The sequence below is a fragment of the Trypanosoma brucei genome, chromosome 10 (assembly GCF_000002445.2).
Source record: "Trypanosoma brucei brucei TREU927 chromosome 10, whole genome shotgun sequence".
Lineage (NCBI taxonomy): Eukaryota > Euglenozoa > Kinetoplastea > Trypanosomatida > Trypanosomatidae > Trypanosoma > Trypanosoma brucei.
The window spans coordinates 1,399,985-1,426,974 of NC_007283.1; the positions used below are offsets into that span (position 1 = coordinate 1,399,985).

At 46.9% G+C, this 26,990-nt stretch overlaps 16 protein-coding genes across 16 annotated transcripts, besides 4 other annotated features; 12 read left to right on the forward strand and 4 right to left on the reverse strand.

Annotated features, from left to right (window-relative positions):
• On the forward strand, positions 1-1,806 carry Tb10.70.1390 (hypothetical protein, conserved; the record flags this gene model as incomplete). Its single annotated transcript, XM_817711.1, has 1 exon — positions 1-1,806. One exon carries the CDS (start codon positions 1-3, stop codon positions 1,804-1,806), a length of 1,806 nt encoding a protein of 601 aa, XP_822804.1.
• A 689-nt stretch (positions 1,807-2,495) lies between these two features.
• Tb10.70.1380 (40S ribosomal protein S9, putative) lies at positions 2,496-3,068 on the forward strand (the record flags this gene model as incomplete). The annotated part of the gene is made up of 1 exon (XM_817712.1): positions 2,496-3,068. The coding sequence occupies one exon, from the start codon at positions 2,496-2,498 to the stop codon at positions 3,066-3,068; it is 573 nt and encodes a 190-aa protein (XP_822805.1).
• A 311-nt stretch (positions 3,069-3,379) lies between these two features.
• Positions 3,380-4,498, forward strand: Tb10.70.1370 (fructose-bisphosphate aldolase glycosomal; the record flags this gene model as incomplete). The annotated part of the gene is made up of 1 exon (XM_817713.1): positions 3,380-4,498. The coding sequence occupies one exon, from the start codon at positions 3,380-3,382 to the stop codon at positions 4,496-4,498; it is 1,119 nt and encodes a 372-aa protein (XP_822806.1).
• An 866-nt stretch (positions 4,499-5,364) lies between these two features.
• Tb10.70.1360 (hypothetical protein, conserved) lies at positions 5,365-5,922 on the forward strand (the record flags this gene model as incomplete). Its single annotated transcript, XM_817714.1, has 1 exon — positions 5,365-5,922. One exon carries the CDS (start codon positions 5,365-5,367, stop codon positions 5,920-5,922), a length of 558 nt encoding a protein of 185 aa, XP_822807.1.
• A 393-nt stretch (positions 5,923-6,315) lies between these two features.
• Positions 6,316-7,803, forward strand: Tb10.70.1350 (hypothetical protein, conserved; the record flags this gene model as incomplete). The annotated part of the gene is made up of 1 exon (XM_817715.1): positions 6,316-7,803. One exon carries the CDS (start codon positions 6,316-6,318, stop codon positions 7,801-7,803), a length of 1,488 nt encoding a protein of 495 aa, XP_822808.1.
• A 1,275-nt stretch (positions 7,804-9,078) lies between these two features.
• On the forward strand, positions 9,079-9,777 carry Tb10.70.1340 (hypothetical protein, conserved; the record flags this gene model as incomplete). The annotated part of the gene is made up of 1 exon (XM_817716.1): positions 9,079-9,777. The coding sequence occupies one exon, from the start codon at positions 9,079-9,081 to the stop codon at positions 9,775-9,777; it is 699 nt and encodes a 232-aa protein (XP_822809.1).
• A 599-nt stretch (positions 9,778-10,376) lies between these two features.
• Tb10.70.1330 (heat shock protein, putative) lies at positions 10,377-11,384 on the forward strand (the record flags this gene model as incomplete). Its single annotated transcript, XM_817717.1, has 1 exon — positions 10,377-11,384. One exon carries the CDS (start codon positions 10,377-10,379, stop codon positions 11,382-11,384), a length of 1,008 nt encoding a protein of 335 aa, XP_822810.1.
• Positions 11,385-11,416: 32 nt separating this feature from the next.
• Positions 11,417-11,449: a microsatellite.
• A 654-nt stretch (positions 11,450-12,103) lies between these two features.
• Positions 12,104-12,163: a sequence feature (A-rich).
• Positions 12,164-12,246: 83 nt separating this feature from the next.
• Positions 12,247-12,267: a sequence feature (AT_rich).
• Positions 12,268-12,532: 265 nt separating this feature from the next.
• On the forward strand, positions 12,533-14,668 carry Tb10.70.1320 (N-acetyltransferase subunit Nat1, putative; the record flags this gene model as incomplete). Its single annotated transcript, XM_817718.1, has 1 exon — positions 12,533-14,668. One exon carries the CDS (start codon positions 12,533-12,535, stop codon positions 14,666-14,668), a length of 2,136 nt encoding a protein of 711 aa, XP_822811.1.
• A 1,193-nt stretch (positions 14,669-15,861) lies between these two features.
• Positions 15,862-17,046, forward strand: Tb10.70.1310 (procyclin-associated gene 1 polypeptide; the record flags this gene model as incomplete). Its single annotated transcript, XM_817719.1, has 1 exon — positions 15,862-17,046. The coding sequence occupies one exon, from the start codon at positions 15,862-15,864 to the stop codon at positions 17,044-17,046; it is 1,185 nt and encodes a 394-aa protein (XP_822812.1).
• Positions 17,047-17,156: 110 nt separating this feature from the next.
• Positions 17,157-18,320, forward strand: Tb10.70.1300 (procyclin-associated gene 2 polypeptide; the record flags this gene model as incomplete). The annotated part of the gene is made up of 1 exon (XM_817720.1): positions 17,157-18,320. The coding sequence occupies one exon, from the start codon at positions 17,157-17,159 to the stop codon at positions 18,318-18,320; it is 1,164 nt and encodes a 387-aa protein (XP_822813.1).
• Positions 18,321-19,944: 1,624 nt separating this feature from the next.
• Tb10.70.1290 (hypothetical protein, conserved) lies at positions 19,945-20,640 on the forward strand (the record flags this gene model as incomplete). Its single annotated transcript, XM_817721.1, has 1 exon — positions 19,945-20,640. One exon carries the CDS (start codon positions 19,945-19,947, stop codon positions 20,638-20,640), a length of 696 nt encoding a protein of 231 aa, XP_822814.1.
• A 578-nt stretch (positions 20,641-21,218) lies between these two features.
• On the forward strand, positions 21,219-21,902 carry Tb10.70.1280 (hypothetical protein, conserved; the record flags this gene model as incomplete). The annotated part of the gene is made up of 1 exon (XM_817722.1): positions 21,219-21,902. The coding sequence occupies one exon, from the start codon at positions 21,219-21,221 to the stop codon at positions 21,900-21,902; it is 684 nt and encodes a 227-aa protein (XP_822815.1).
• Positions 21,903-22,625: 723 nt separating this feature from the next.
• On the reverse strand, positions 22,626-23,132 carry Tb10.70.1270 (hypothetical protein; the record flags this gene model as incomplete). The annotated part of the gene is made up of 1 exon (XM_817723.1): positions 22,626-23,132. The coding sequence occupies one exon, from the start codon at positions 23,130-23,132 to the stop codon at positions 22,626-22,628; it is 507 nt and encodes a 168-aa protein (XP_822816.1).
• Positions 23,133-23,461: 329 nt separating this feature from the next.
• On the reverse strand, positions 23,462-24,055 carry Tb10.70.1260 (hypothetical protein; the record flags this gene model as incomplete). Its single annotated transcript, XM_817724.1, has 1 exon — positions 23,462-24,055. The coding sequence occupies one exon, from the start codon at positions 24,053-24,055 to the stop codon at positions 23,462-23,464; it is 594 nt and encodes a 197-aa protein (XP_822817.1).
• A 366-nt stretch (positions 24,056-24,421) lies between these two features.
• Tb10.70.1250 (hypothetical protein, conserved) lies at positions 24,422-25,009 on the reverse strand (the record flags this gene model as incomplete). Its single annotated transcript, XM_817725.1, has 1 exon — positions 24,422-25,009. One exon carries the CDS (start codon positions 25,007-25,009, stop codon positions 24,422-24,424), a length of 588 nt encoding a protein of 195 aa, XP_822818.1.
• A 766-nt stretch (positions 25,010-25,775) lies between these two features.
• Tb10.70.1230 (hypothetical protein, conserved) lies at positions 25,776-26,585 on the reverse strand (the record flags this gene model as incomplete). The annotated part of the gene is made up of 1 exon (XM_817726.1): positions 25,776-26,585. One exon carries the CDS (start codon positions 26,583-26,585, stop codon positions 25,776-25,778), a length of 810 nt encoding a protein of 269 aa, XP_822819.1.
• Positions 26,586-26,644: 59 nt separating this feature from the next.
• Positions 26,645-26,706: a sequence feature (A-rich).
• Positions 26,707-26,990: the final 284 nt, after the last annotated feature.

Genomic DNA, 26,990 nt, shown 5'->3' on the forward strand with positions numbered 1-26,990 from the left:
ATGCATCACACGGGGATGCCCAATACCCCGCCTCGCGCTTCACAGCCCCGTTACAACTGGTTGGCGGATAACAGAGCCTTGACGCAGGTGCTCACGCACTCAGATAATATGGGTCGATTACCCGTTGACATTGTTAGGGATGCCGTTTGCGGTGGCGTTGTATGCGCCTTCACGGACGAAAAAAACCGATACGATGATCAGGTATTTCTTCCGTCGTCGTGTGATCTTACGGCACTTGCCTTTCTTATATCAGAGGGTTTCTTCGCACCATTTCTCCACCGTACTGTGGGGGATTGGTTTCAGCAATACACAATACTGACGGAATCGGGATTTTTTGAACCACTTTCAATTCCTGTGCTTCTTTTCCCCGATTGTTTTTATGACGCCTCGTTCATTGACACATCATTGCCGAGAGTTTTGTCTCCTACGCCCAGCACAAATGGTAGCATTTCGAGCATGCCAAGTGATTCAATTTCATCGACAGCAGCTGATGTGTTGCACCTCCACAATCTGCGGTTGCAGGTGGGTGTTCTTCTTCTTAAAAGTATCAATGAGGTCCTACGAGATGCGGAAGTTTGGAAACTGAAGGCCAATAGACAAAAAAGAGGGCAAACCCCTCCTTCCGATGTGGTCGTTGCCAACGCTGTCATCGCACTCTTTTATGAAGTGAAGATGCTGTTACTCTGCTGTATTATTAGCACAGAACAGGCTTACCCAAAGGATGGCAGTCATGAAGAAACCCCTTTTAAGTCTGCGAGGAGCTACTTTGAAAGTATATTTAGCACAAAGGAGTTACGTAGAATTTTTGAGGAGCGTAGCAGACCGGGGGCGGAAGAAGTGATGAGGTGGTTTGATTCCACCTTGGGTGCGTTAACATCGACAGTATCGGGATTATTTTCCAGTTTGCAAGAACGACTGCAGGAATTGCTGAATGATGTGTCAGTTGACGGCCGCAGGGTAACAGGAACTCCTGTACAAATTCTTCACCGTCCTCACGACTCCACGAGCACTAATGTGCTACAACTTCCTTTTGTTCAATCAAAACTCCCTCACCTCCCTCTCCAAACAGGTGAGTTGGCGACACTTCTTTCGCCAAACCCCGGAGAGATGCTGCTGTGTGATTCAGTTCCATCCCCACTCTCACTGTTGCTACGGCGTTGTGCCACGGTTAAGATGTCTGCCCTGGAACTTCGAGACGGGGTGGAGCAACTCGCAATGAATCCGTGGTGGGCTCTTCATTATGCAGCTTCGCAAACCGTCCAGCGCCAGCTATCCGATACTCAGTTTATTCGTTCGGCTGTGGGGAAGAATTCTTGCTTCCTGATCGAGATAGTGCGGTGGTTGCGGGATGTACCTTCTGATGAGGCAAAGGATGTAGCAAAGGAGAGAGGCAGCGCTTGTAGCAATTCCGAGGGCACGAAGCAACAAAATGGAAGAACAAATGGGGAAAGTAATAGGGAGCAGCGGCTTTTGTTGGGGTTGTCTACTTCAAATGAAATTATCGACCACGTTGTTCACGATCTCCCCTTTGGCACCGCCGTTGCACAATTAATACGTGAACTCGTTGGCAGTAACTTGTTCACAGAGGAACAGTTGCACAGGTGGATCGGGCGCTCACTTAAAGATGTAGAGAGTAAACCACCTGCAACAATCGGATGTTTTGCGGCACTTCTTGTTTTCGTTCTTCTTCACAGTAGGTGGGAACTCCCAGCAGATATACGAGAGATGACAGTCCAACTCTGCTCGCAGAACAAACAGCAGCAGGACTGTGTTCAACTGATTAACATTTTGCAGCGGGGCGCTTAGCGTTGACGCACTCGCGCAAACGTTGAGTGGTGCCGCATTTGGAAGACATTTCCTTGATGGGTGCTGAGTGGAGTTGTCTTCCGAGGGACTTTGTGCCAAACAGTGTAACAAATTGCTAAAATCGAATAACGCGCCTCTGGGCAGAACAATCGCGCATGAGGTTTCCCTTGTGACTTCACTGGAACAATAGGTGTTATTATGGAAGAGTGTGCCCCAGCAGGAGGAAAAAAGGGGGTGAGGGAAAACCACGTCACAACACAAGCCTCATATTCGTGTAAAAAATAATAACAATAATTTTTCATTTACCAGTTGTATCAGTCTTTACTCTTTAAAAAAAAATGCTTCGACTCACCTGACACGTACCCTTAAGCATCAATAAAGCGGTTGCTTGCTACTCGTGTTATTATTCGCTCGCCTGTCCAAAGCGTGAGGAAGCGAGCTTTGTTGCTGTGCACGTTTGTCCGCTTTGAGTTTATTTAGTCCCCGTCCTTTGTGTCGTATTGGTAGTAACTTTTTCAGTGTCCAAGCAAATTTATTTGGTGCTAATGTAACATGAATAATGAAAGTCGAATCGCCCTCTCGATGTGTTTGCTCCCCTGTACAAGCGCTTCCTCTTCCTTTTCTTTTCGTGCCTACACTAACTTTTATTTATGTATTGCATTATTTACGTGCTTACGAAAGGGGTTAAAATGCGCAACTACAACAACTTCAACCGTGTTTGGAAGGCCCCACGACGCCCCTTCGAGAAGGAGCGTCTCGACCGCGAGATGAAGCTCTGCGGGCAGTACGGTCTCCGCTGCAAGCGCGAGATTTGGCGCGTCAACATGACTCTCTCAAAGATGCGTCGCACCGCGCGTCTTTTGCTGACGCTTCCGGAGAACCACCCGCGCCGCCTTCTTGAGGGCTCTGCAATTATGCGCCGCTGCCACGGATATGGTTTCCTCGACGAAGATAAGGACAAACTCGATTATGTGCTTTCGCTCACCGTTCCCGACATTCTCGAGCGCCGCCTTCAAACGGTCGTCTTCAAGCATGGCCTCGCAAAGTCCGTTCACCACTCCCGTGTTCTTATCCAACAGCGGCACATTGCCGTTGCTAAGCAGATTGTTACGATTCCTTCCTTCATTGTCCGCGTGAGTTCTGAGCACCATATCGCCTTTGCGGATGCGTCGCCATTCGGCAACGGCCGACCGGGTCGCGTGAAGCGTGTGAAGAGGAACGCTGCGAAGAAGGGTAGCGGTGGCGGTGATGATGACGAGTAAAGATGTGAATGTGTCAAAAACCCTCATTACTGACGTTCTTTCTACTTTCTTTATTCTTTCTGAGTAAAATCTTTTCTCCTCATCAGCATTGCTGGGTCTGTTGCGCGACCAGGACGCGGGTGCTCAAGCTGTGTAGAGCACGCGCTTCCTTACATATTTCTCTAACAGGCAGGGAAGCCTAACAAAAACACTTGGCTTATTTTTTGCCCCCTCATGTCTTGTACAAATATTTGCGATAGCTTAGCTATCAGCCACATTAATCAAACAAGTATACCAACAAGCCCGAAAACATAAACTCAACTGCAACGAAGATGTCCAAGCGTGTTGAAGTTCTGCTTACCCAACTCCCTGCGTACAACCGCCTGAAGACGCCATATGAAGCGGAACTGATTGAAACCGCCAAAAAGATGACCGCCCCCGGTAAGGGTCTCCTCGCCGCCGATGAGTCCACTGGTTCATGTTCGAAGCGCTTTGCGGGCATCGGTCTCAGCAACACTGCAGAGCACCGCCGTCAGTACCGCGCTCTCATGCTGGAATGCGAAGGTTTCGAGCAGTACATCAGCGGTGTCATCCTGCACGATGAGACCGTGTATCAGAAAGCTAAGACCGGCGAAACATTCCCTCAGTACCTCCGTCGTCGTGGTGTGGTGCCTGGCATCAAAACCGATTGCGGTCTCGAGCCCCTCGTGGAGGGCGCCAAGGGCGAGCAGATGACTGCTGGTCTCGACGGTTACATCAAACGGGCCAAGAAATACTACGCTATGGGCTGCCGCTTCTGCAAGTGGCGCAACGTGTACAAGATCCAGAACGGCACCGTGTCTGAAGCTGTTGTTCGTTTCAACGCTGAAACACTCGCTCGCTACGCTATCCTCTCCCAACTCTGCGGTCTTGTCCCTATTGTGGAGCCTGAGGTGATGATCGATGGCACTCACGACATTGAGACTTGCCAACGCGTTTCGCAGCATGTGTGGTCGGAGGTGGTTTCTGCACTCCACCGCCACGGCGTTGTATGGGAGGGATGCCTGCTGAAGCCCAACATGGTCGTCCCTGGCGCTGAATCCGGCCTCAAGGCCACTGCGGAGCAGGTTGCCGAGTACACCGTCAAAACCCTCGCCCGTGTTATTCCCCCTGCGCTCCCCGGCGTGACGTTCCTATCAGGTGGCCTCAGTGAGGTTATGGCCTCCGAGTACCTCAACGCTATGAACAACTGCCCGTTACCACGCCCATGGAAACTGACCTTTTCATACGCCCGTGCACTTCAGTCCAGCGCCATAAAGGCGTGGGGTGGAAAGGAATCTGGTGTCGAAGCTGGCCGCCGTGCGTTCATGCACCGCGCAAAGATGAACTCACTTGCCCAACTCGGCAAGTACAACCGTGCTGATGACGACAAGGACTCGCAGTCTCTGTACGTTGCTGGCAACACATACTAAAATAATTATGCCCATTTAGTTGGCTTTTCCCTTGTCTCGTGTCTTTTCCGTGGAAAGGTTCCCGGAGTAATCTGATGGCACAGCAGGGAGGTGCGCCTGCAGGTTGGTTAGGAAGGGGGGATGATGTAAAAGAAAAAAATGGGGGGATATCTTATGTTTAAGAGGATAAATAATGTGAAGGGGCTTTATATGCTTGCTTGGTTGTCTCGTTGGTGTATGGGGAATTTGCATGTTTGCTTTGGAGCACGCGTGGTACATCAATGGGATCATATCTTGCTGCCTCCCACAGTCACCGTGCGGAGCTGCCGGTGCCCCGTTTCTCATAGGCGTGTGCACCTTCCGTCTGAGACCTGTAAATGGTTAAAAAGGAATATATAATTACCTTTTGAAAAGTGGTAAAAAACGAATATATGTTTTTTTTTGGTTTTAATACGCTCTTTTGTGTGTATGAGAGGAATAAATAAGTGTGTGTGTGTGTGTGTTGTTGAAAAAATGAAGGACACGAAAGCGCTCATTAAGGGTGGGGATACACCAGGCATAATTATCCGAAAATATTTTGATGCACCAAATAAGTGAACATACTGACGAAATCAAAGAGTTGGAGGATGGATAGGGAGGCCTCATTGGCAGTGGTAAATTGATTTGACTTGAATATGATACCCTCTTACTGTTTCATTGCCACTACAAGTTGGTTTCCTTCCCCGGATGAATGGTCGTGAGGACATCCTTTTATGTGCCTTTGAGCCTCTTTATTTTCACTTCTTGTACCCTTATTTTACTCGCCATGCCATCGATACTTTGCTTGTGGTGGCGGTCGTGTGGGTTACCTGTTCGCTTGTTAAGGTGGTTAATTCCTTTGGTAGAAGATGGATGATGGTGTAGAAGCCAAGCCCCTCTGCTTGACACGGGAACAAATTGATAAGCAAGTAGAGCGGCTGTCGCGCCGGCCGGAGCAGCGAACGCTACCGGATCCGTTTCCTGTTTGTCCGACTGTGCGAATGTCGAAGGAGCAACTTGAGCAAGTTACGAAACGTGTGTTTTATCATTATTCGGAGAAACACGCCGAAGCGTTGCGACTTGCGGAAGAAAGGCGCGAGAAGGAATGCGGGGTTGCATCCACTGTATTGAGCGCGAGTGATGTGGATGACATCGTGAAGCGTTTGTACTATGAGGGAATGGAGCGTGTGAAGGTGGGTCGCAAGGAGGCTAGTGACCGTCTGTTGTTTAAGTCAACCAAGGTTCTTCCAGTTATCTCGCTAAAGAGGTTTGTCAACGACATGTATCTACGCGGTTTGGAACGGGAAAAGAAGAAGGAGGAAAAGCTGTACGAGAAGTACATTCTCCCTACAGAGATTCCCAATCTGAGGATATCGAAGTCTCAAGCCGCGGAGTCAGCAGTGCGCTTGTCACGTCGACATGAATAATCACTGTGTATCATTTATCCGGGTGTAGTGACGGTGAGTTTCTCGTGGCTGAAGGGGGTTCCTTGCACCATTTGTACTGTGCACTGCGTAACTAGCATTTTGCCTCTGTTGCTCCTTAAGGGCATAGGTTCATGTAGATTAGCGTCCCGGAGGAATTAGTGTGGAATTGTGTTGGAGAAGCTTCTTGCCTCCGTTTTAGACCACGATTGTGATAGCCATGACTGTGTGGACGTTTTCCGTGTGTCCCGTGATTGGTGCCCTGTGTTTCCACCTGAAGGTGATTTCCTCCTTATCATTTGATTCTTCACTATGATATTCATTTTCACCTTTTAATTTTTTCGTGTGTATGCATTTCACGTAAGGAGTTTAACTAGGGGTAGTCAAGGCGAGCTGATGGAAGACGATGCTGATGCCTACCTTCGGCGGGTGTCTCAACTGAAGCGGAAACACTTCAGAAAGGATTCTGTCACTGCATATCATCCCACGCCGGTGGAGGTGGAAACAGCCGACACCAGACCTATACATACCGTGGCTCGAAGGCTACCAATGAAGAAACGAAAGCGGATGTGTGATGATGATGAATTTGACGTTATTTCTCTTGTGAGGGACGCTGTCAATGTTTCTTCTGGTGGAGTTTTTGTCGCGGATATTCCTTCTACCGGTCCATTGGTTGGTTGTAGTGGTGATAGAAAAGTATTGCAACAACCGGTGAAAATTACGCTGATGGAAAAGTGGTTTCCTGGGAGGACGTTGCAGAATGCGACTCTGGACCCTGCCCAAGCACCACTGTACCAGTACACGGAAGTGTCGACGAAGCGAATGAAGGATGCCCGAGAGCGTTTTGTTTCCTTAAAAGCCGGGGTGGAGGATGCGTTGAAGTACTCTTTTGTGGGCGAGTGCACTAATTTTGACGAAGTTGTCTCCAGAATGACCAAAGAGAGTTGGATTGAGCTTCGCAACACCCTATTTCAAATATCGTCGCGTGCTTCCTTGCGAAGGAAAAAGGGTGCAGTGAGGGCCATGAAGTACATTTTGTCAACAAATGTTGGGGAACATGTGCCGAAATCCTCAATTTTGCGGCACTGGAACGAATATCTTTTGATTCATGGCCCAGAACAGGGATTCCAGCCTACCCTTTCGCTTTTCGTTTGGGTCGAAAGTGCGGGCATTACCGCTCTCTTCACTGCCGTCGTTAGCCGCGCACTAAAATTGTTTAAGCAAGGCAAAAAACCAATGGCGTACTCGTTTTATGATGCTCAGGAGGAGTCTGAGCCCAGTTGTTGTGATGAGGCTGCTACAAGTGAAGAAGACGAGTGCGTTGACAGCGGCGAGGTGCTTTCTTGTGAAGGGAGCGTTGAAAAATCGGCAAAGGAGAGTGAACCGATCGCAGTGGGGACTGGGGAAGGAAACGATAATAATTTAGTGAGGCCGCCTTCCCTAGTGGAGCGCCTTCCTCGACTCGGCGGCTGTTCAGAAGATGTAATATCGCTTCTTTCGTTCTTGCGCGTATTAATGCCAGTGGACTATCTGGACGAGGATGGGAGGATGATTGGTCGTTCCGCTGGTTACGGCGTTTGGTTGTATGCCTGCTTGACCGCTGTTGACACACCCTTTGACCCGGACTTGGACCGACTTGTTCATGAGTTTTTCCGTACTTGTTGCTTACAATTACGGGTACTCGGGGAGGCACACAACGTCCGCGGAGATGATCGTGGGGCGATACTGAAAGTTTTCCCATCCCGCAAAGATGACCCCCCTCAGTCGTCACAATACAACTCCCTTGGTGATGTGAGGAAGGAGGATGTGTTGGCACTCCACACCATTATCGTTGTGCTAGCCAAGTTATTCCGCCTAAATGGTAATCGTTTGGTTCCGCTGTAAAAGGATTTGAGGTACTGCAGTTACAACGTTCGAGTGGGCACTATACGAGATGGCAGTCGGGGCATAGGTGAGAGCGACTGCTAATGAAACGGAAAGGAGAGTAGTTACTTCAGCTATAAAGTTTCATGGACAACATTTGCACCTGGTTTCAGTGTTACTTACGTGCGGTGGGTTGCAGTTTGCTTTCCTCCTTTTACGAGGATGTCAGCAGACTTTCATGTATGGTGTGCTACCTTCGGTTTAAGAATCTTGATGCTCATTGCCATCCGAATGACTCCCAATGTCTGTGCGGACGACACATCCTAACAAGGGAAACACGTTGTTATTTTCCCCTTTTAGGTTTGTTTAATTTGGGACCTTGGATCTCGAAACTCTAGGAGGACTTTTTGAGCTCAAGTTTTATGCGAATGTGGTGATCTAAACACGCTTTGTTATCCTGTAGATGGGGGTATGGTATCGGTGAACTTGTGAAGAAATGGATTCAGTAACGGGGGTGAAGCGCCAGTTACGTTCCCGTGTGTGTTCACGAAGAGAGACTTACTGTGGCCTGTGTAGAAGAAGCGGGTACATTAATCCTTCCTATCCTTCTCTACAGGGGCTTCATCGAAACTTTGTGATACATTTAGTGTCTTCCCGTGTCTTTTCGGTAGCTACCGCATCGGTTGAGGTGTCGTTTCTGCTGCCTTGCGTATGGATAACGATAAAACGGTTTCGTGAGGGGTGACGAGGAAGTATGTATTATGGATGCGAGTCCTTGTACCAAATACGGCCGAAAACGTTACTTCAGCTTTAGGAGGGTAATACTTGTCTTCAAAGGTTCCCTTTCGTCTTTAGCACGCAACCAGTGATTTCCTCCCCAAGTTTTCACAGCGTGTTTTTGGAGCGTGGGCCCACTGACGCCCCGGGTCGAGTGTAGTGCAGCGTACAGAAAGTGATTTACCGCTGTGTTGTTATTGCGTCACTATTGACTTCCTTTGGTTTTGGAACTGAGTCCCTTCCCCTTTAAATTAAAAAAAGAAGTTTAGGTCTTACATTCTACGACCCCCAAAGGCAATTTCTTTGGTGTCCACTACGCTGTCATTCCGTCTTCTCACTTCTCACCGTGCACATATATGGATACAAACCCTCTTCTTGCCTAGGTAAAAAGGAAAGACGCGCGGCGAGGTCAGTTTTTTTTGTTGTTGTTCTTTCTCACAGGAGGGGCGAAAGAGACAACAAACCGAAAAAAGTGTAACAGTACATTAGCGGTGTACGGAGCTACTTTGTTAAGATCAAATGTACCCACTCCTCGTGTGCGCTGACCTGTACGGGGAGAAATACAATTTGGAGGTAAGGTTCCCTTCAAAACCGACCATAGAAGATCTCCAGAAGAGAATAGTTACTGTGTTTTCTACAGAAATGGACTCCCGGCGACCAGAGGGGTACCCTGAGGCGGACTTTAGCATTGCATTAGTTCACATTTACGACGATAAATCTCAACAATGGGAGAAACTTCTTAGTGACGCGCAGCTGCATGAATATGACCAACTCTACGTATTCCAGCCCCAGACAAGGTGGCATATGGACGTCCAAAAGAATCTTCCCCCTCCCACAACTCCTTCAAAAGACCATAGAACTGCTACACCTCATTCGATATGCAAATCACCACAATCAAAAGGTTGTGATGACGTATACTCTTTTTCACAGAATTGTGAAGCAACTGTAACAGCGAAAACACGGTTGGAGGAGCAGCGGCGACGCGAACGAGTGCTCAGAGAAGAGTTATTTCGTGTCAGAGAGGAAACGGAACGGCTGGAGCGAGAGGCTGCGTTGGAGCTATCGCGGAAGCGTTTGCTCAAATGGCAGGTAATGTACACAAGTACTTCACACAAAGAGACAAGTGGTATTTACATGGCTAGTATGTGTAATTATCCACCACTGGGAGAATGTCTTTACACCGTCGATGCGCCAAAACCTGTTTCGCCTGGCCGCTAGCAACAGCGGGTGTATCTGTGTATCCCGTTCCGTTGTGACGAAAACCCCAACTGGCTCTGCTGGAGGTGCTCATACAATGAGGGAAATGTGCACCAACCATGTGCAGATGTACGACGTGGTAATGTCCACCGTTTATGAAAAAGATGTTTAATTTTTTCCGTTCGGTTATGTTCGTTGTACGTGTTATGATTTTGTCGTATATTCTCTTGTTTACGCGCGATGCTGCTCATCAACCTCTCACTGTCTGACAGCAACCCTTGGGTAAATGGAACAATATCCCCGAAACATCCCAAGGCTGTCTTAATTGTCTTAATTTCCTCTGTCTTGAATATAATTTCCTCTTTATGGTGTTATTGCCGTTTTAGTTGCTTTTCTCCAGAATTTGCCGTTAAGGAATTCGCTCCCTACTAAGGGTGCCAATATTCATATATGTCTCTTTGTTTTTGTTTTGCATTTGCGCTGTTGCGCCTGCAGTGCGCTTCTGTGATCGCACAGATACCTCTTCTTTCTGCACCCACTGAATTCTTTTGCCTCACGTAGTTTTTATTGGAAGGAACCGATTCGACCGTGAGAGCATCTCCGGTAACACCGTAATAGGAATGCGAGGTCTAATAAAATCATTTAGCGGACGTTCAGCACCCACAATCTCAACCGTCACTTTGCGGGCAAGCATATGCCACCCTGCGGGACCCCTTGCCGTTCCTAGCCGATTGCAGTCAACGTCTCCGATGGAGCAACTGATCATTAACGGCGCCGCATGGGAAAGCAGCAATTATTATCACAGACTTGGGTTTCAGGAGGCGGTACGGGACAGCAGCAGAATTAAGGAGCATTATCACATTCTAGCGAAGCACTTTCATCCCGACAACCCCAATGCACCACCCAACGCAACAGCGGCGTTTCAGAATATAAAGGAGGCATATGATCATCTCATGGAAGAAGTCAAAGATGAGGTTCCAAAAAGTCATCCGCACACAGGACATTCATATCGTTTTACCGACCACGAACGGCGGCAACAACAAATGCGTTTCCTAGGTGAAGGCATTGGCCTTTTTATGGCCATGACACTTGTTTTCATTTTTATTGTTTCGCGTCACAACAGTAACCGTGTCGAAGGACGCTACCTTGGCCATTTCGCCATAATCTTTTTGACTATACAAGTATTCCCACGGCTTCTGGCGGCTGCGATTCTTTATGCCTGTCACTCGAACTATTTGGTAAGTATTGCTGAGCGCACGGAGCAGGCTGCGGTAAGTCTCATTGTGGAACAGCGGGAAAGCCATCTCGCCATACGTGCGGAAGGCATCGACAAAAGGGTGCGGGACCGTGTGGTTATGCAGGTGACGTATCCTCACAATGACGAACCTCGAAGGCACACCGAGGAGGGCAGTAAAGATAATGAAAATAACAATAAGAAGGAAACAGATACGAGGAAGGGTAATTTGGGAACCTCACCGCGAGTGCTCACTACAGTAACATTTGACTCAGGTGTAACGCAAGTTATTGTCCCTGCAACGCGTGCCGGCCGTGAACCTGCGGAGTGCCGCGTGAAGGTTGTGGATGAGGCGAGAGGTTTTGTTATTGTCGACCGTACATTTGAGATCTGATTTGTCGGGGTGCTTGTATCATTATTGGCGTGTATATATATATATATATATATATATATATACATTGCGCATTGGAGACGCCTGCGCTGTAGTGTCTTCGGAGAGAAATTGTTTTTAAACGCTTAACGAACGTTCGTGCATGTCGCCGCTGTTAACACAACCGCATGTATATTTTGTGGCGTCTCCGCACACGTCGCTTGTGGTAGACCATTATATTGTGCAACTTTATATATATATATATATTGGGTAACCGCGGTTATAGTAACACTAAATCGTACCTTTTTTTAAAAAAAAGTTCTGTCACATCCGTCTCCAATCTTGTTATTTTATTTTTGGCGGCAAAGACTATGAGGGAAATCGTGGTGGGCGAAGGGCGGAAACAAGCGAGGAAGGAGATGTAACTTCCGCTTTATTTTGGTTTCAGTTCTGTTTGGCCGTTGGTCATCTCATCCCACCATTGGCGGTGGTTTTGTCTTCTGTATTTCTTCTCTAATATGCGTTGCTTCTCCCTTTTTTGTTTTCTTCTTTATTTCATCACATACGTCTTCCTCTTCCATTGCGATCCGCATTTACTCACATCGACGGGAAAGTGGCTAACGTTGGCGTGTTATCTCACGTGACTAACCGTGTGACACACGAGACCCAACAAGAGCAGCGGTAAAAGTTATTGACACAGCTCGACCAAAATCAAGAAAAACAAACGACCACGTGTGAAAGGTAAAACAAAAAAAAAGATAATAATAACGAAGAAAAAAGGAAAAAAAAATAGGGAAAAGGAATATTTTTCCCGGTTCTGATCACACTCTAGCGAGTCTTTTCCTCTCGGTGTTGTATCCGGTGGCACAAACACGCAAAAAAGAAGTTAAAAATAAATAAAAATAAAGCCAAGGGTGGAATCCTGGGAGCGGAGAAGTCGTTAAAAAAATAATTCTTGAATAATTACAGTAACTTGTCACATCGACAAAAGGAAACGAAAGAGAAAAATAGGAGGAAAAGAGGAGTTGATACGGTAACAACAACAGTAAAGGGAAGGCAGATAAGTGGGATCAGTAAACAACCATCAAACACCGGCAACTGCTGTGATAGGCGAGTGTAACCACTAAAACAAGAAGAAAAAAAAGGGAAATTTCTACACTTGTTGAGTGGCAATGGCTACAACCTTGCCTTTACAGCAACAGCGACTCTTTGACAAACTCGCGCGCGATTTCGATGCACGGGAATATGCAAAGGGCCTGCGCACAGCCGACAGCATTCTGTCCGTCGTCCCCAACCACGCGGACACCCTCGCACTGAAGGGGTTGACGTTGCACCACATGGGTCGTAAGGAAGAGGGACGTGAAATCATCGAAAGCGCCCTCGGTTTCAACGATACTTCCACAGTTGTGTGGCATTCGCTCGGGATGTGCCACCGCGCAGATGATAATCACGTGGAGGCGCTGCATGCGTTCCAGAAGGCACACGAATACGGCCCATCGAACGTAAACGTTCTACGAGATATTTCATCAATCTGTGTACAATTGAGGGAGTGGGAGCAATTCGTGGACGTTCGCAGAAAGATGGTGACCTTAAGACCAGGCGTCCGCGCCAACTGGATTGCACTATCCTGTGGCCATCGCATGCTTGGAAACAAGGAATTGGCGGCTGCTGTGATAGACGTTATGACTACTATAATGGAAGCAGGAGATAACAGGGCGGAGAAGAGCGAAGTGCGCCTCTATCAGGTGGAACTAGAGTTGGCTTGTAATGCGCCTGCCCGAGCATTGGATCTACTGAAGAAACACAGCCAGGAGATCATCGATGAATACGAAAAGGCGTCTCTTCGCGCCAAAACTCACGCACTTCTCGGGCAAAAGGTGGAAGCTGAGAAATGGTACATGGAGCTCATCACCAGAGGAATGGCGGAGGCGGATTGCGTTGCCGCGATTGCCCAATTGCGCAAGATTCCTCTTGACGCAGCCCGACGTCCAAAGCGTGATGTGGATAAATACCTAGAACTTCTTAAACAAGTTCAGGAAGTAAACCCCAAGAGTAACTACGCCAAACGGCAGGTCCTGGAATGTGTGCCTATCGAGCAGTTCAGGGACCAACTTCGTGAATACGCGGGGATGTTCATAGTGAAAACCATTCCCTCGCTTTTCAGTGTTCTCAAATCACTTTATCAGTGTCCTGATCGCACACAGCATATTGGTGAGGTGTTCCATCAATGGGAAGAGGAACTCATGGCGGGAGATTTCTCAAGCTTCGGTGGAAAGAAAGATCCTACTTTTATTTTGTGGGTTTGGATGTATTTGGCTTCCCACTATTGCCGTATACGTGAGTTTGGACGGGCTTTGGAGTATATTGGCCGCGCCATCGACCACACACCAACGTTTGACCTTTTGTACCTCATGAAGGCGAAAATACAAGCGAAGAACAACCAGTTGGACGAAGCTGCGAAAACGGCCGATATGGCACGCCGGTTGGACCTACAAGACAAGTACCTCAACGGAAAGGCTGCCAAGTACTTCTTCCGCGCCAATAAGATTAGGGAGGGGGAAGCACTAATGCAAATGTTCTACAAGACCACTGAGGTACCTGACGATACATACCTTACTGCGCTGGAATCCCAGTGCGCATGGTATGAAAGAGAGGTAGGGGATGCGTATTATCGAATGGGTGACTACATCTCTGCACTATCAAATTACCTGATGTGCGAGAGCCACCACCAACGTAATCACAATGAATTGTCCGAGTTTCACAACTATGTATTTCGTAGGTGCACGATGAGGGCCTGGTTTAACGTGATCGCCTGTGACGACAACCTCGAAGAAAACAAATTCTTTCAGAAACTGTGCCCCCGTATCGTTAGGACATATATGAAGATTCATGAGGAAGGTGAGGAGGCTGTGCGAGCCAAATATGCTCCTAGACCAGAAGTGGGTAAGTATAGCGATGTGGAGGAAGGAAAGCGTATCGCAAACCTGAGACGTACATTCTACTTGCACAACGTAGACATCTCCGATCCTCTCAAGAAAGCAGGGCGATATCTTCAGGCGTCCCTTCTGCACAATGCGCTGTCATCGGAGGTGCACCTCCTAGCAGTTGAGTTCTACACAATGTGCCGAATGCCCTTTCTCGTGGCACGTGAGTTGTTGATTTTGGCTAAGTTGAAATGTCCGTCGACGAATGAGCTTGTTACTCAGTTCGAAAACAACCTGTTTCGTGAAATGGCATCCAGCATGGATCCACGGGTGGAGTCCATAATCAAGGAAACGCTTACTACCGCTTTGGAAAAACTGAATTAACCGAAGCGGGGTGTTTCACACTACTGCACACAAGCAGGTTTCCCGCTCAGCTCGCAAGGGGGAATAGGGTAGTGGAGGTGTCGTCATACAAAAACAGATGTGAGGGTGAGATAAACGTACCGAGTAATGGATGTAAGGGAAGGGGATGGCTCAAATGCAATATAACCCGATCACAACACAGACTGTGGTTGTTTCTGTGCAGCGTACACGTAGCGTGCATAAGGCCAGGTGAGTCCTCTACCGTTTTTCCAGGTAACGGCTCCCAACTTTCTCTCCCCACTTGTGTTTCCTTTGTGCTGAATCTTCTCTGGGTTACCTTTCATCGACTTCAGCTACATGGCCGCACTTCGTACTCCCTTATTCTATATACATAGTAGGCCAAGAACATTGAGTAGGCGCACGGTTTGTCCGACCGACCTAGCGAACGAAACAGGAAGGTAAAGCCAAAAACACATCAAAATAGCTGAGAATGTGTACATGTTATTATTTTTTTTCTTTTCACTGTATACGATAACGATGAAGTATCAGCAAACAAAGTGTATAAGACCTAGAGGATTTGCGGGGATCGCACACTGTGATGATGGCGTGTGCGGTGCCTAATGTGTCGCATTCGTACTACGAGGTTGTGCGTGTATGTGTGTGGGTAATCATCCGCAATCTTTTACTGGAATCATTCTCACTGTTGCACGGGATGTAATATTTCATCTTCACTCCTTTGACTTATTGTTGTGGCAGAGGATGCTGAGGAGGATGTAGGAGTGCTCTTAAAGGAGATAGAGGAAGTGGAGAGGGTGTAGGTTGTTCTTGTTAATTGTATTTTAATATTAGTAATGTCTTGAGAGAAGTGTGTATTGTGTAGGTCTATGTATGTGTGTGTGTGGGGGGGGGAGAGATTGTTGGTAGTTGGGAGAAGGGATAGAAAGAAGAAATGAGGGCTCTACGTAAAGTACTTTGTGTCAGTGTTGTAGTTATAAATAATACCCGTCACTAAAGTCCGTTGCCACTCAGCGGAGTGCCGCGGGTCGTCGCGGCAGGGTCAATAACCATCACCCAAATAACAGGATACCAAGCACCTAACTGGATTATTGAACGGAACGTGTATAAATAGGTATAAAGGAACGGATGCGTGGATCAGCTGCGGTAATATTCCACCCTCTCCTTTGTTCTTTGTTCTTTAAAGAAGGGTCGGACCTATGAAGGTGAATTGTTTTCTACCTTTGTTGCTGTCAGTCAGTTATTGCACTTTAGCCGACGATAGCGCGCTCACACTGAAGGCGGGGGAAAGTATCTGCAAACTGTCGAAAAGGTTGAAGTCAGTGTTCAAGTATGTAGACCGAAGAACGGATATTGCCTTGGAAAAGATCTCCGATCTTGAGGATATGTTGGAAGTGGTGAAGTTTAAGATTGTGAAGGGAAGGTCGAATAATACGAATAGAGAGTGCAAGGATGTCTCCGATTTTATTATGAGTAAAGCAACTTGGTTGATAAGAAAAGGGAGGAAGGAGGTTGATAGATTGAAATACGTGGGGCTTGCGGCAATTGGAAATGCGGGACTGGCGGCAGGGAGGTTAGATGAGATGGTCAATGTGTGGAGGAGGGTGTACAGTGCCGGTACTGGAAACTTTTGCATTGGGGATGAAGGGAATGAAACAAAGAGGACTGCACTTCCAGATTGCTATCTGACAGATTCGGAGAGGGATGACTTTACTGGGATTGATGAAGGGGACAGGTTAGAAGATATAAACAATGTTACCGCTGATGCCTTTAATGAATTATTGGAGTTGCATACAGAGGATGATTTGTGGAGTAGCCCATTGACGAGTGGCATGGACGGTAAGGACTGCCGTCTAACAAATGCCAGGTCTGGCGGAGGTTACCTCGTCGGAGAGAGCCCATCTGGTAATTTGTTTTGGGGAGACGGGGTGCTTGGGGTGAAGAGGGGTAGCCGAGGGTATGACGGAAGGACGTCGAATGTAAGGAGCAAATTACTCATAAATGATGTAGTGTGGGAAGCAGACACTGTAGAGCATACCCCTATTATAAGGAATGTACACGAAGACTTGCAAAATTTTTTTATCGACGCAGAAAAAATTGATGAATTGGTGGGGGAGACTGGGGATAAGTGGAATTGGGAGTTCTCTCATGAAATTGGAAGTCACAGTGGTCATCCCTCAGAGTTTGATGATGAGGAGACTGACGATGTAGCGGACAACACATCGGCAGTGGAAGAGGCAGTAGGGAAGGCATTTGTGGGGTTGGGAAATAGGGAAGCGTTTCAGGAAGAGATGGTGTTGGAAGAGATGGCGTTGTGTGGAGAATGTAATATTTACACTTATTACCAGTTGTTTTTCTTAGTTTTCGTTCCTGTTTTTGTTTGAATCAGTTTCACTTGTTTTGCATCACCGTAGACCAGGTGTCTTTAACATGTGTATATCTTCGGTGGTGGTGTGTTAGCCTTCCGTGCTGATTTTTTTTTTTGATAGTAGAGATGCTCAAGTTTGTTCTTGTGTTAATACTGATTATTGTTGGTGGTGACTATTGTTATCGTGGTAACGCTGGGGTGGCTTTGAAGTTGCAAGCCGTGAAGTCCGTGTGCAGAGCATCGAAAAAGCTTAAATCGGTTTTTACATTTGTGAAGGACAAACTGGAAAAAGCGGATAGAAACTTTTACGAGGTGAAACTGCTGCAAAAGCTACTCCGCTTGAAGCTTCTAACGGAATGGACTAAAGGAGAAAAGTGCGGGACAATGAGGGTTTTTCTTACCAACATAAGGGCGAAGGAGAGAAATATGCGACGGGAACTGTCAGCCTTATGGAAAATGGGGAGGAGAGTTGTGGGTGAGGCAGGGATTGCAGCTGGGAGACTGGACGAAATGGTGAATGTGTTCGCACAGTCGTACGGCAACGAAAGTGAAACGAAAACGTGTATTGGGGGTACAAATGGCAGTCCTATGGAGGTTTTGAAAAGGTGCTACGCTAACAATTCCAAAACAGGGGAATGGGAGTTCCTCACAATTACAGAGGGGGGAGAACTGTTTGACAACGAGTTTGAGACAAACTTGGAGACCACGCTTCACGTTATGTTGTCGCTTGGGAATAGAGCCGATCCGTGGTATGACTATGGAAAGGATATGGGGTGTCAACTCACTAAAGGAGCCCCTGGGGGTGGGTACATGAAGAGCCATAACCTCACAGAGAACATCATTTGGGGTGATGGCATACTCGGGGTGAGCAAAAATGGAAATGGAACTACCGGCTCCAAAGGAAACACGAGAGATGGGAAATATGCTCACGATGTCGTGTGGGAAGCAGAACCCACGAAAAATAATCCCACTCTCCGCAGGGTGATCAAAGATTTTAGTGCATTCGAAGAATTATTTGCGAAGGTGGAGTCTTCCCACAAGCTGTTAATAGATGCATTTCTCCAGGAGAAATTGTTTGCTGAGGAATTCGAGGCTCTTGCGGTTAGAACTAAGAAGAAAAGAGTGATCATTGGCGGTTCCACCTCCACCAAAAATAAGCAGAACAATGCCTTGGGGGGTAGTGGTGCCGGCGATGATAACGAAGTGAGTATGGAAGAGTGGTTGTCGCAAGTGGATGGGGGAATTGTAGAAGAGAGGTTGTTGGCGGAGGAAATGAAGGAGTGTACGTAAACTACCTTGCACAAATTGGATAAAACTGCTTACCTAATATACAAATACATGTTAATATTGGATATAGTAATGTTTCCCCACTGGATTGATATTTGGGGTTCCCTTTTTTAAATTAGTTTCTTTGTGTTAAAGTGCCTGTAACTTTGTGGAGATGTCCGCCAACGAAACTACGCTGTTGCTGTTGGTTGTTGTGAGCGTACATTCTCGTCGAAACGCTTTGAGAAAACGAATCACAAAAGAATATATGTCAGGGAGTTGGCTGCCGCCCACCAACCCTGCGACAAGGACGAATGTATAATCCTCAGTTTTTGAAATACTGAAAACATTTGTTGCCATGACACTTCCTCATTCGACTGTTGGTCCGTAGATACATGGTAAAGTATATGATTTACTCCGTAATCCACTAAAAAATTTGGGAGGGTAATATATAAAAAGTTGTCCCTTTTTAAGATCAAAAAGTTGTTTGAGAGGTGGCGGAAGTCCGCAGTCGCCGAGGTTGGGGAAATTACACCACAGTGGGGCCCAGGGTACCAGTGGCAACTGGATAAGAGGCCTGTACAATCCAATTAAACAAGTATCGTGCATTTTCTTGTTTTGAAAATAATATTGTAACGTGGCAACCACATTAGTGAAGTAAAGTTAGTATGTTTATGCGTGCACCTCTTGTGAGAGCGGTAGAGGCGAGGTCGACGCAACAATAGGGATCAAGTCACTGGACGCCCCCCTCAAAAAAAAAAAAAGTAAGTGATCTCTCACTTCTCAACCATTAGTGGCGCTGGAAACTTCAAACGGTTTCAAAGGCCTGACTAACCAGTAATGTTGAGGAATTCCAAGAAAAAAGGCAACGTCCTACACACGAGAATCGTCGTTGCGTGCCACATACGGCGTTTCACAAGCGCACACGTACCGAGCTATCGCATATTTTTCACACCAGTTGCATTGGACACAGTTTCATGTGAAGGGGCGACTCTCACCAAACAAAACAAAGCTGGAGAGAAACAACTCACTGCCAAATAAGTCACCACAGTCATGCCCCGGTTTACCACCCCTTTTCAGTCGCCCCTCGCCTGTCTGTGCTTTTGGATGCTCCCGCAGCACAACAAGGTTTAACCGTACAAAACGATGTTGAATCGAGCTGTATTTCGCGATACGTCGGCAACATCCGCCAACTGGTTGAGTCTCAGTTACCTTCCGTTAACGTGCTACATGCGTTCTCCTTGTGACGGGGAAAGCAAAGGTTGACTTAGTGATACGACCAAGACGTCTGTTAGCGCCCATACCAACAACGACTAACCAGAAGAGCATTCACGTCCCACGTTGGCAAGTCGTTTAACTTCGTCCGATTACAAAGACAAGAAAAAAGTCTTTCATCCGCCTCGGCGTGGAAAGCGAGGAGGTCATCAGCATTTCAAGATTCCTAATCCTAACCTTATTAATAAACACGTTGCTCCCCAAACCACTAATTTCAAATTTACATTAGGGACGAAACTCTCGTTGGCAAACAAATCGCAATGTCTTAGCATAAAAGCAATCGCCAGACTATCGAAACGCGTACTGTTGTGTGTCACATTTTTATTTTCTAAAACAAAATTTTATTGGTATTTGTGTGATAGAAGATCAACTAATGGACAAGCAGGAAATGTTGATTCTGTTATTTTCTTTACTGTTTCTTCGCAACCCAGCGGAAGCTTACATTTCGCGCTGGTATCTACGCCCGGATCGCGACCCGGATTGCACAGATTTGAAAGGCGTATCTGACGTTCTGACCATGATGCGTGATGCTGAAGTTGCCAAATACGCGACCAAAAATTGCACACAACTAAAGGGGGAGGACTCGCGTACAGGGAAGCAGACGGGCAACTGCACTATTTGCGTTGGTCATTACATCTGCCATTCTCTGTATAAATGTGTGAGTAAAGACTTTGTCAGGTTTTTTGGAAATGGTAGCCAGGAAGAACCCGCAAGCGAAGAAAAAAAGGACAACGAGTCGGCTCTAGATGCTGCAGACACTTCCTCCTCAGGAACTGGAACTGAGTCTCCTGAAGAAACTACTGGCGGTAGAACCAATGTTAGATCTAATGTGGAAGATGTGAATGACGGTAAGGAGAATGTGACCTCTCCTGAAGAAGAAAGCAGGGGCGCTCCACACGGTACCGCGGTTCCCCCTCTCGAGGAAAGAAGCCCGAACCCTACTGACAGAAACAACCTAACACGTAATCACGTCTTAACTCTATTTGCTGGAAAATTTTCAAGCAATTCTCAACTTGTGTTGAATTTAAACAATAAGATTATGCTTTCAACGTTATTTTTCTTGCTATAAAAAAGACGAGAGATAAACTAGTTTGCTAACTGAAAACAATCCAAAACCCCTAACTGTATTGCCGCTGTCCACGTACATATATGTTCATATCACCTATGAGCACCCAGTGGGTGTGTTCCAACATATATTTCCTCCCTATTTTGCGTACCCTTTTCATTTCGCAGGCACCATAGTGCTCATAACATCATATGTTTACAGATACGCCGAAGTTACTCTACATAGAGTAAGCGTACAAAACATATAACAGAAGGGGCTGCGTAATTAGCGATACTGTTTGCCAGTTACGTAACACAACAAATACTTGCTAGGTACCCACCTTGGACAGAGGCACGGGTGGAGTCGTGGACAATGTGTTGTGTGCTGCCGTTATCGATCAGTTGTGGCGAATGGTTGAACATGTACACTGTGAGTAAAGTGCCCCCTATAATACCTTTGTGAAACAGGAAAAGGTGTTTTAATGCATAGTAACCCTTATTGGTGGGTTGTAGTTGTTTCATCAAAATTTGTGTTGTTGTGTATTATATTTTTATTTTCCAAAACAAAATTTTATTGGTATTAGTGTGATAGAAGATCAACTAATGGACAAGCAGGAAATGTTGATTCTGTTATTTTCTTTACTGTTTCTTCGCAACCCAGCGGAAGCTTTCGAATCGCGTTCGTATGTAAAGCCAGATGGAGACCCGGACTGCACAAATTTGACAGGTGTTTCTCATGTTCCCTATCACAATGATATGGATGATTACGCGGAAGAAAATTGCACAAAAATAAAGACACCGTCTCATAATAAAGAGCAGACGGGCAACTGCACTCTTTGCGTTGGTCATTACATCTGTCATTCTCTGTATAAATGTGTGAGTAAAGACTTTGTCAGGTTTTTTGGAAATGGTAGCCAGGAAGAACCCGCAAGCGAAGAAAAAAAGGACAACGAGTCGGCTCTAGATGCTGCTGACACTTCCTCCTCAGGAACTGGAACTGAGTCTCCTGAAGAAACCACTGGCGGCAGAACCAATGTTAGATCTAATGTGGAAGATGTGAAGGACGGTAAGGAGAATGTGACCTCTCCTGAAGAAGAAAGCAGGGGCGCTCCACACGGTACCGCGGTTTCCCCTCTCGAGGAAAGAAGCCCGAACCCTACTGACAGAAAGAACCTACCACATGATCGCTTCCTCGCTTTATTTACTGAACACTTTTTAAGCAATTCTCAACTTGTGTTGAATTTAAACAATAAGATTATGCTTTCAGCGTTATTTTTCTTGCTATAAAAAAACGAGAGATAAACTAGTTTGCTAACTGAAAACAATCAGAAATAGAGAGTGATATCGTTCATACGTGTTTAATTGTATTTTTTTACCAATATTGCTGTATGTTTCTTTGAACATTTAGTGGCTTGTAGTATTGTACGGTAGTGGAAAAGGTAGACACCTAATGGGGTTTGTACTTCTGTTGATGGTGGTGTAGTGTTGTTAAAGGATAGCGCTATTGACAGGGGATTGCGTGTAACGAGGGAATGGAAAATGTGTTTGGGACTAATGGAAGGGAAACGTAGATAACATAATGTAGTGAGGTCGCGTAATTAATGCTCATTACGGTAGCATGGCTTCGTGGCGGGGTCTGATGGATACGCAACGGCATGCGTGGGGTGAACAGGGGCTATGTTACCCAGGCAAATACGGAGAGAAATTGTATGCCACTGCATCGTTGCGCGGTGTAGGAAGGATATTGACCACATGGGATGTTATGTTGTACGAATCTGGTTTCTCTTTTGTCCTAATCTCCTAGTTGGGGGTGGAAAGGGAATCTGCTAGAGGAAACGGGGAGAGGCATTATGTCTGCGGCGGTTTCGTTGGTCGAGGGAAATGGGTATGGATATTAGATCCGACTTGAGAGCCGCTCTTCACTACACCAGATTGCGGAGCTCTATCCGAAGGAAAAGTGCACCGGCACGGTGGGCAATTGGGTAGAGTGCTCAGAGTTGTGAGTATATGCTAGGGTGTATTTGCATATTTCCTGCTGAACCAAAGCGGGAGACAGGAATAAGCGGGGATAATGGGATGGTTTCTCGTGGTTTGTACTGCTATGCGCGGATGTTTTGTCAGGTGTGGACGACGGGTTAACTGAGGGGCGGCGTTTCCCGAAAAGAAAAGTGCGGAGCGGATGCGACGCAGATATATTTTTAAGGCGCGTAATTGGCAGTGCGGTAAGCATACTGAGGGATATCGGAAAATAGGACAGTGAATATGCGGAGGGGAGTGAGCAATGGCAACTCCTGAAAAATGAAAGACCAAGAGGCGACGCCGGTACGACACACGAGGAAAGCACAGAAGCATTTTCGCGTTGTTGGCCATCCAGCAAGCTTTTCCTCCCATCCATACAATGCTTCCGCTGCCCCTTTCACGTACATTGGTCCCCGCAGGTGTAGTTCCTGTGGATAATTCTCTTAGGGTTAAGTTCGATTTCTCCGCGTGAAGTGGTGTACCCCCAAAATTCCCCATTATTGTTCGTCCCACCTTTACAGTTTGCGGTTTCCTTGCAGGCCTCTTTTTCTACACATCCGTAATCAAATTTGTTTGCCGCTTCCGTGTCAATGGATGTTCATTGGGTGCCACCGCAGAAGTGGTAGGGGACTCTGGGGCGAACGCTGTTTTTGACAAGTTCCAGAGTTTTCTGATTTTGTTACTCTTTGTTTTAGTGATTTGTCGATCCATGACCTTCTGAGGCAGCTCTACGTTAGCCCCCGTTTCATATAGTTGTTGTTGTTTTTCCAAACGCTTTGCGGGCGTTTACGCACTCCTCGACGTCCACTCCCCGTATTGTACGGCCTCTACGGGCAGGTCGTGGAGTCTCCAAACCCCTTTTCGTGCATTTGACACCTAAACTTTTTCGCTTTCACAATGAAAACTTCCGGGGGAATCTCGGAAAGAGGTGGTATAACTGAGGCGGTTGTGCAGGTTCGAAGGCTTTGCCCATCTATAGCAAGGTGATTTCCAGCCGTACCGTTCATTTCATGCACCGACACTTCGCCCCAGAGAAAATAGCTCGGTTGAGCGGCATCAGCAACAACAACAAAAGAGAGGAAAAACGATCGTAGTTGCTCCACCTTCATGTTTCCCCAACCCGCGCCGCAGGCATGAGGAACGCAAGCCTGCGCTACACAACCAGTAAGGGTGACCGCCACAGTTCCCTGCACTTGATTCATTTCGAAATGCAAAATTGCGCGTCCTCCTCGCCGCCTGCAAAAAATAGGATCAACGCTCAGTTGTTTTAGTGGTGTTCTGTAATCCTGGCGCAGAAAAGTGGTGTTAAGATTTAATTCCTTCAGCCCCCAAGCATCTCGTGACTGCAAGAAAATGAAGAGAAGCATTACAACACCGACATGCCACCAGCGAACGCATGAGAATAAGACAGCGCTGGGCATGGTTCCTCCATCAAGACGAAAGCTGAGCGCGACAGCAAGATTGGTGCAAAGGAAAGTTCGAAGAAGATATGGGCCAAGTCAAGTGTACAGAACAGAGCGACTCCAAAGGTCGGTGCGTGCGTGCAGTCGGCCCCCCCCATAAGTTTCATAAGGGATAAAATATCCCTCTATATCCCACGCCAAGCGTCATTTCCTCTTCTTGCGTACCTTCGCGTCGCGTCTTCGAAGCCATCCTCCTCCAGAACAGCGATACGCGTTTGCGATAGGACAGCTGAGGTTCCATGCACAGGTTAAAGCGTTATTTTTTTTTTTTGGTTCTCCGAATCCCACCTCCCCCCCTCCAGCCGCTCGTTGTGGCGTAGCTTCTCATTTGCTTCGCGTCAACCCAAGAGTGCAGCGGCGGTCACACAAAGGGCGACGATAACGAGGAAGGGAAGATGGGCTTTTAAGAAGCGACCGGCCGTGAATGGCAAGGCCCCATGCAATCCAAAACATATTCCACGGCCGCCGTGGTCCGTTTGTCATTTCCTCCAAAACAGACGCGACGTAAGAGTGGCAGTTGTTTGTGAAGAAATTGTACGTTTGTGTTTTGCGGAAACGCGTCGTAACGCCGCTTAGAGCTCTGTCGTACTCCTCCGTCTCCCGTCGCCTTCTCTCTTCTACATCCCCCGACAACAAACCACCCGGAGGAAATCGGGAGGATGGAACGTACATGGCTGAAATGTCCCAATATTTTACGGGGTTTCCAAACAACATGTGATCCACTCCAATGCAATACGACCCCTCAAAGTCAAATATTCTGCCAGTGGAATCACATATTCCCACGTGACCCACAAAGGGAAACAACCACGAGACCAGGGGGATATCGGTCCACACAATGCAGAACGGGTAACGCTCCGGGGTCACAGAGGAAGTTGAGGTTGTATTGTCACTCATTGCGTTCCGCCTTGTCATTACCACTGTTGCGTATGGCGTATTTGGTGTTCCTAAACTTGAAGTAAAAATATTCTAAAACCCTTGAAAGTGTGTGTGTGTGTGTGGAAGTGAAAATGAAGCTCGTAGACTCCAACAGTCCTCACCTAGTCCTCTATTTCTCCATTTAAGGTGAATGTGACAGCGCGGATGAGAAGCTACCATATAAATTCATCGCTTTGCGTCGTTCGGACAATGAAATGCGATGCCTACGCACCCTCATCGGATGGAATTAACCGCTTCTGTCTTGTTTCTCACGTCTTTTTTTTTTGTTTTGCAGGTGGAGGAACGACATGATTCATCAACATTGGTCAGCCTATAGCATCCCCACATCTCCTCATCTCGAAAGGAACACAGAGTGCATGATGTAACATTCCAAATAAACAAAATAAAATAAACGGCAAGAAATAAAAAAAAACAATTGCGAAAACAAACACGGAGCGAAAGTGCCGTGACCCCCCCCCCCAAAAAAAAAAAATTATGAAAAAATTAGTCACCACACCTTTGTAACATATATATATCCCGCATGTCACCTTCGACAATACTGCAACAAAAGTGACAATAATATTATTTGAACATCGCAATGATGCGCCTTCAGTGCAACAGAAACAAGGGTGACAGAAAATCACCCTTGACTTTCCATGGGCCTGTTTTCCACTCTCAGAATCTGGCTTTATTGAATGCATTTCTTCGCCGATGGGCCCTCTCCTAAAAATTCCGTAACGATAGCAAAACTATTTTTTCGCCCTCATTCAGTAAACAAGTAATTCCGTACATTGGCCCTACCAAACGATATGCTAGCAACCTCCTCCGCGATATTTCCATTTGCGGCACCGACCAATGTTAAGAGCGGCATCAGGTGCTCGTGTTCACGGAGTGGTTGCGCTTCAGTGAAGCCCTCCATTGTTTTTACACGCTCCATCGCCTTCAGGCGGTCCTCAGGAAGCGTCGCAACCTCATTTTTACATAGAATGGAAGTCAGTGCATCTCCAAACTTCCTCCCAGCTCCCTCGCGGTTAAAATGCGCAAAATGGTGCATGGTGGAGCCACTTCCAATAAACATTACAGCATCAGAGCGTAAGGGACGGAGAGCCTTCCCCATGCGTATGTGCTCTGCAGGATCACCGGATCGCAACACAGACAGAGGTACCACAGGGATATTGGCTTCGGGGAACATGATCATGAGTGGGACAAACACGCCGTGGTCAAGAAGCCGCTCGGGTTCCATTTCCGCATGAAATCCTCCAACCGTGAGAGCATTCACAATGGCAGCAGCAAGTGGCGCATTACCCGGCACGGGATATCGAAACTTATAGCTTTCTTCTGGAAATCCGTAGTAGTCAAACAGTAGAGAGGGCCGCTCCGCTCCGCCAACTTTTGGTGTATTCGTCTCATAATGTGCAGAAATCACAACAATGGCTTTCGGAAGGCCAAAACGATTCTCTAAAAGTTTCCGGTGGCTCTTAAGGGCATCAACCAACATTTTGTGCCCCTCATCCCGCAATAACGGCAAGGGGCCACCGCCATGACACACAAATAGTGAGGGGTACACCGTCATGAGTAGTAAGAACTTTGGTAATTTGTTTGTTCCATCAACCGCGATACCGCATAATATTGAAACAACAAAAACAGAACGAAATGAAACAAAAAGAAACAAAAAAAAAAGAAGCAACAAAAAAATGAATAGATAAATCCGCGGCAGTAAAGATTTTAATGTTACCAATTAGATAGTTGTGTGCATTGGAGGCGCTCCAAGCACTCAAACAACAGAGCGAAGCCTCCGTTCGTGGATGAAGTTGTGTCACATAAAGTAAGAGGCCGGCACGATACAAACGAACAAACAAAACGCACGTATTCACATTCAAAAACCCATCGCCCACAGCATGACACCGAAAAGTGACCTCTGTAACGACGATGGCTACGACCGCAACTACTACCATAAGAGGCCGCTACATATATCCAA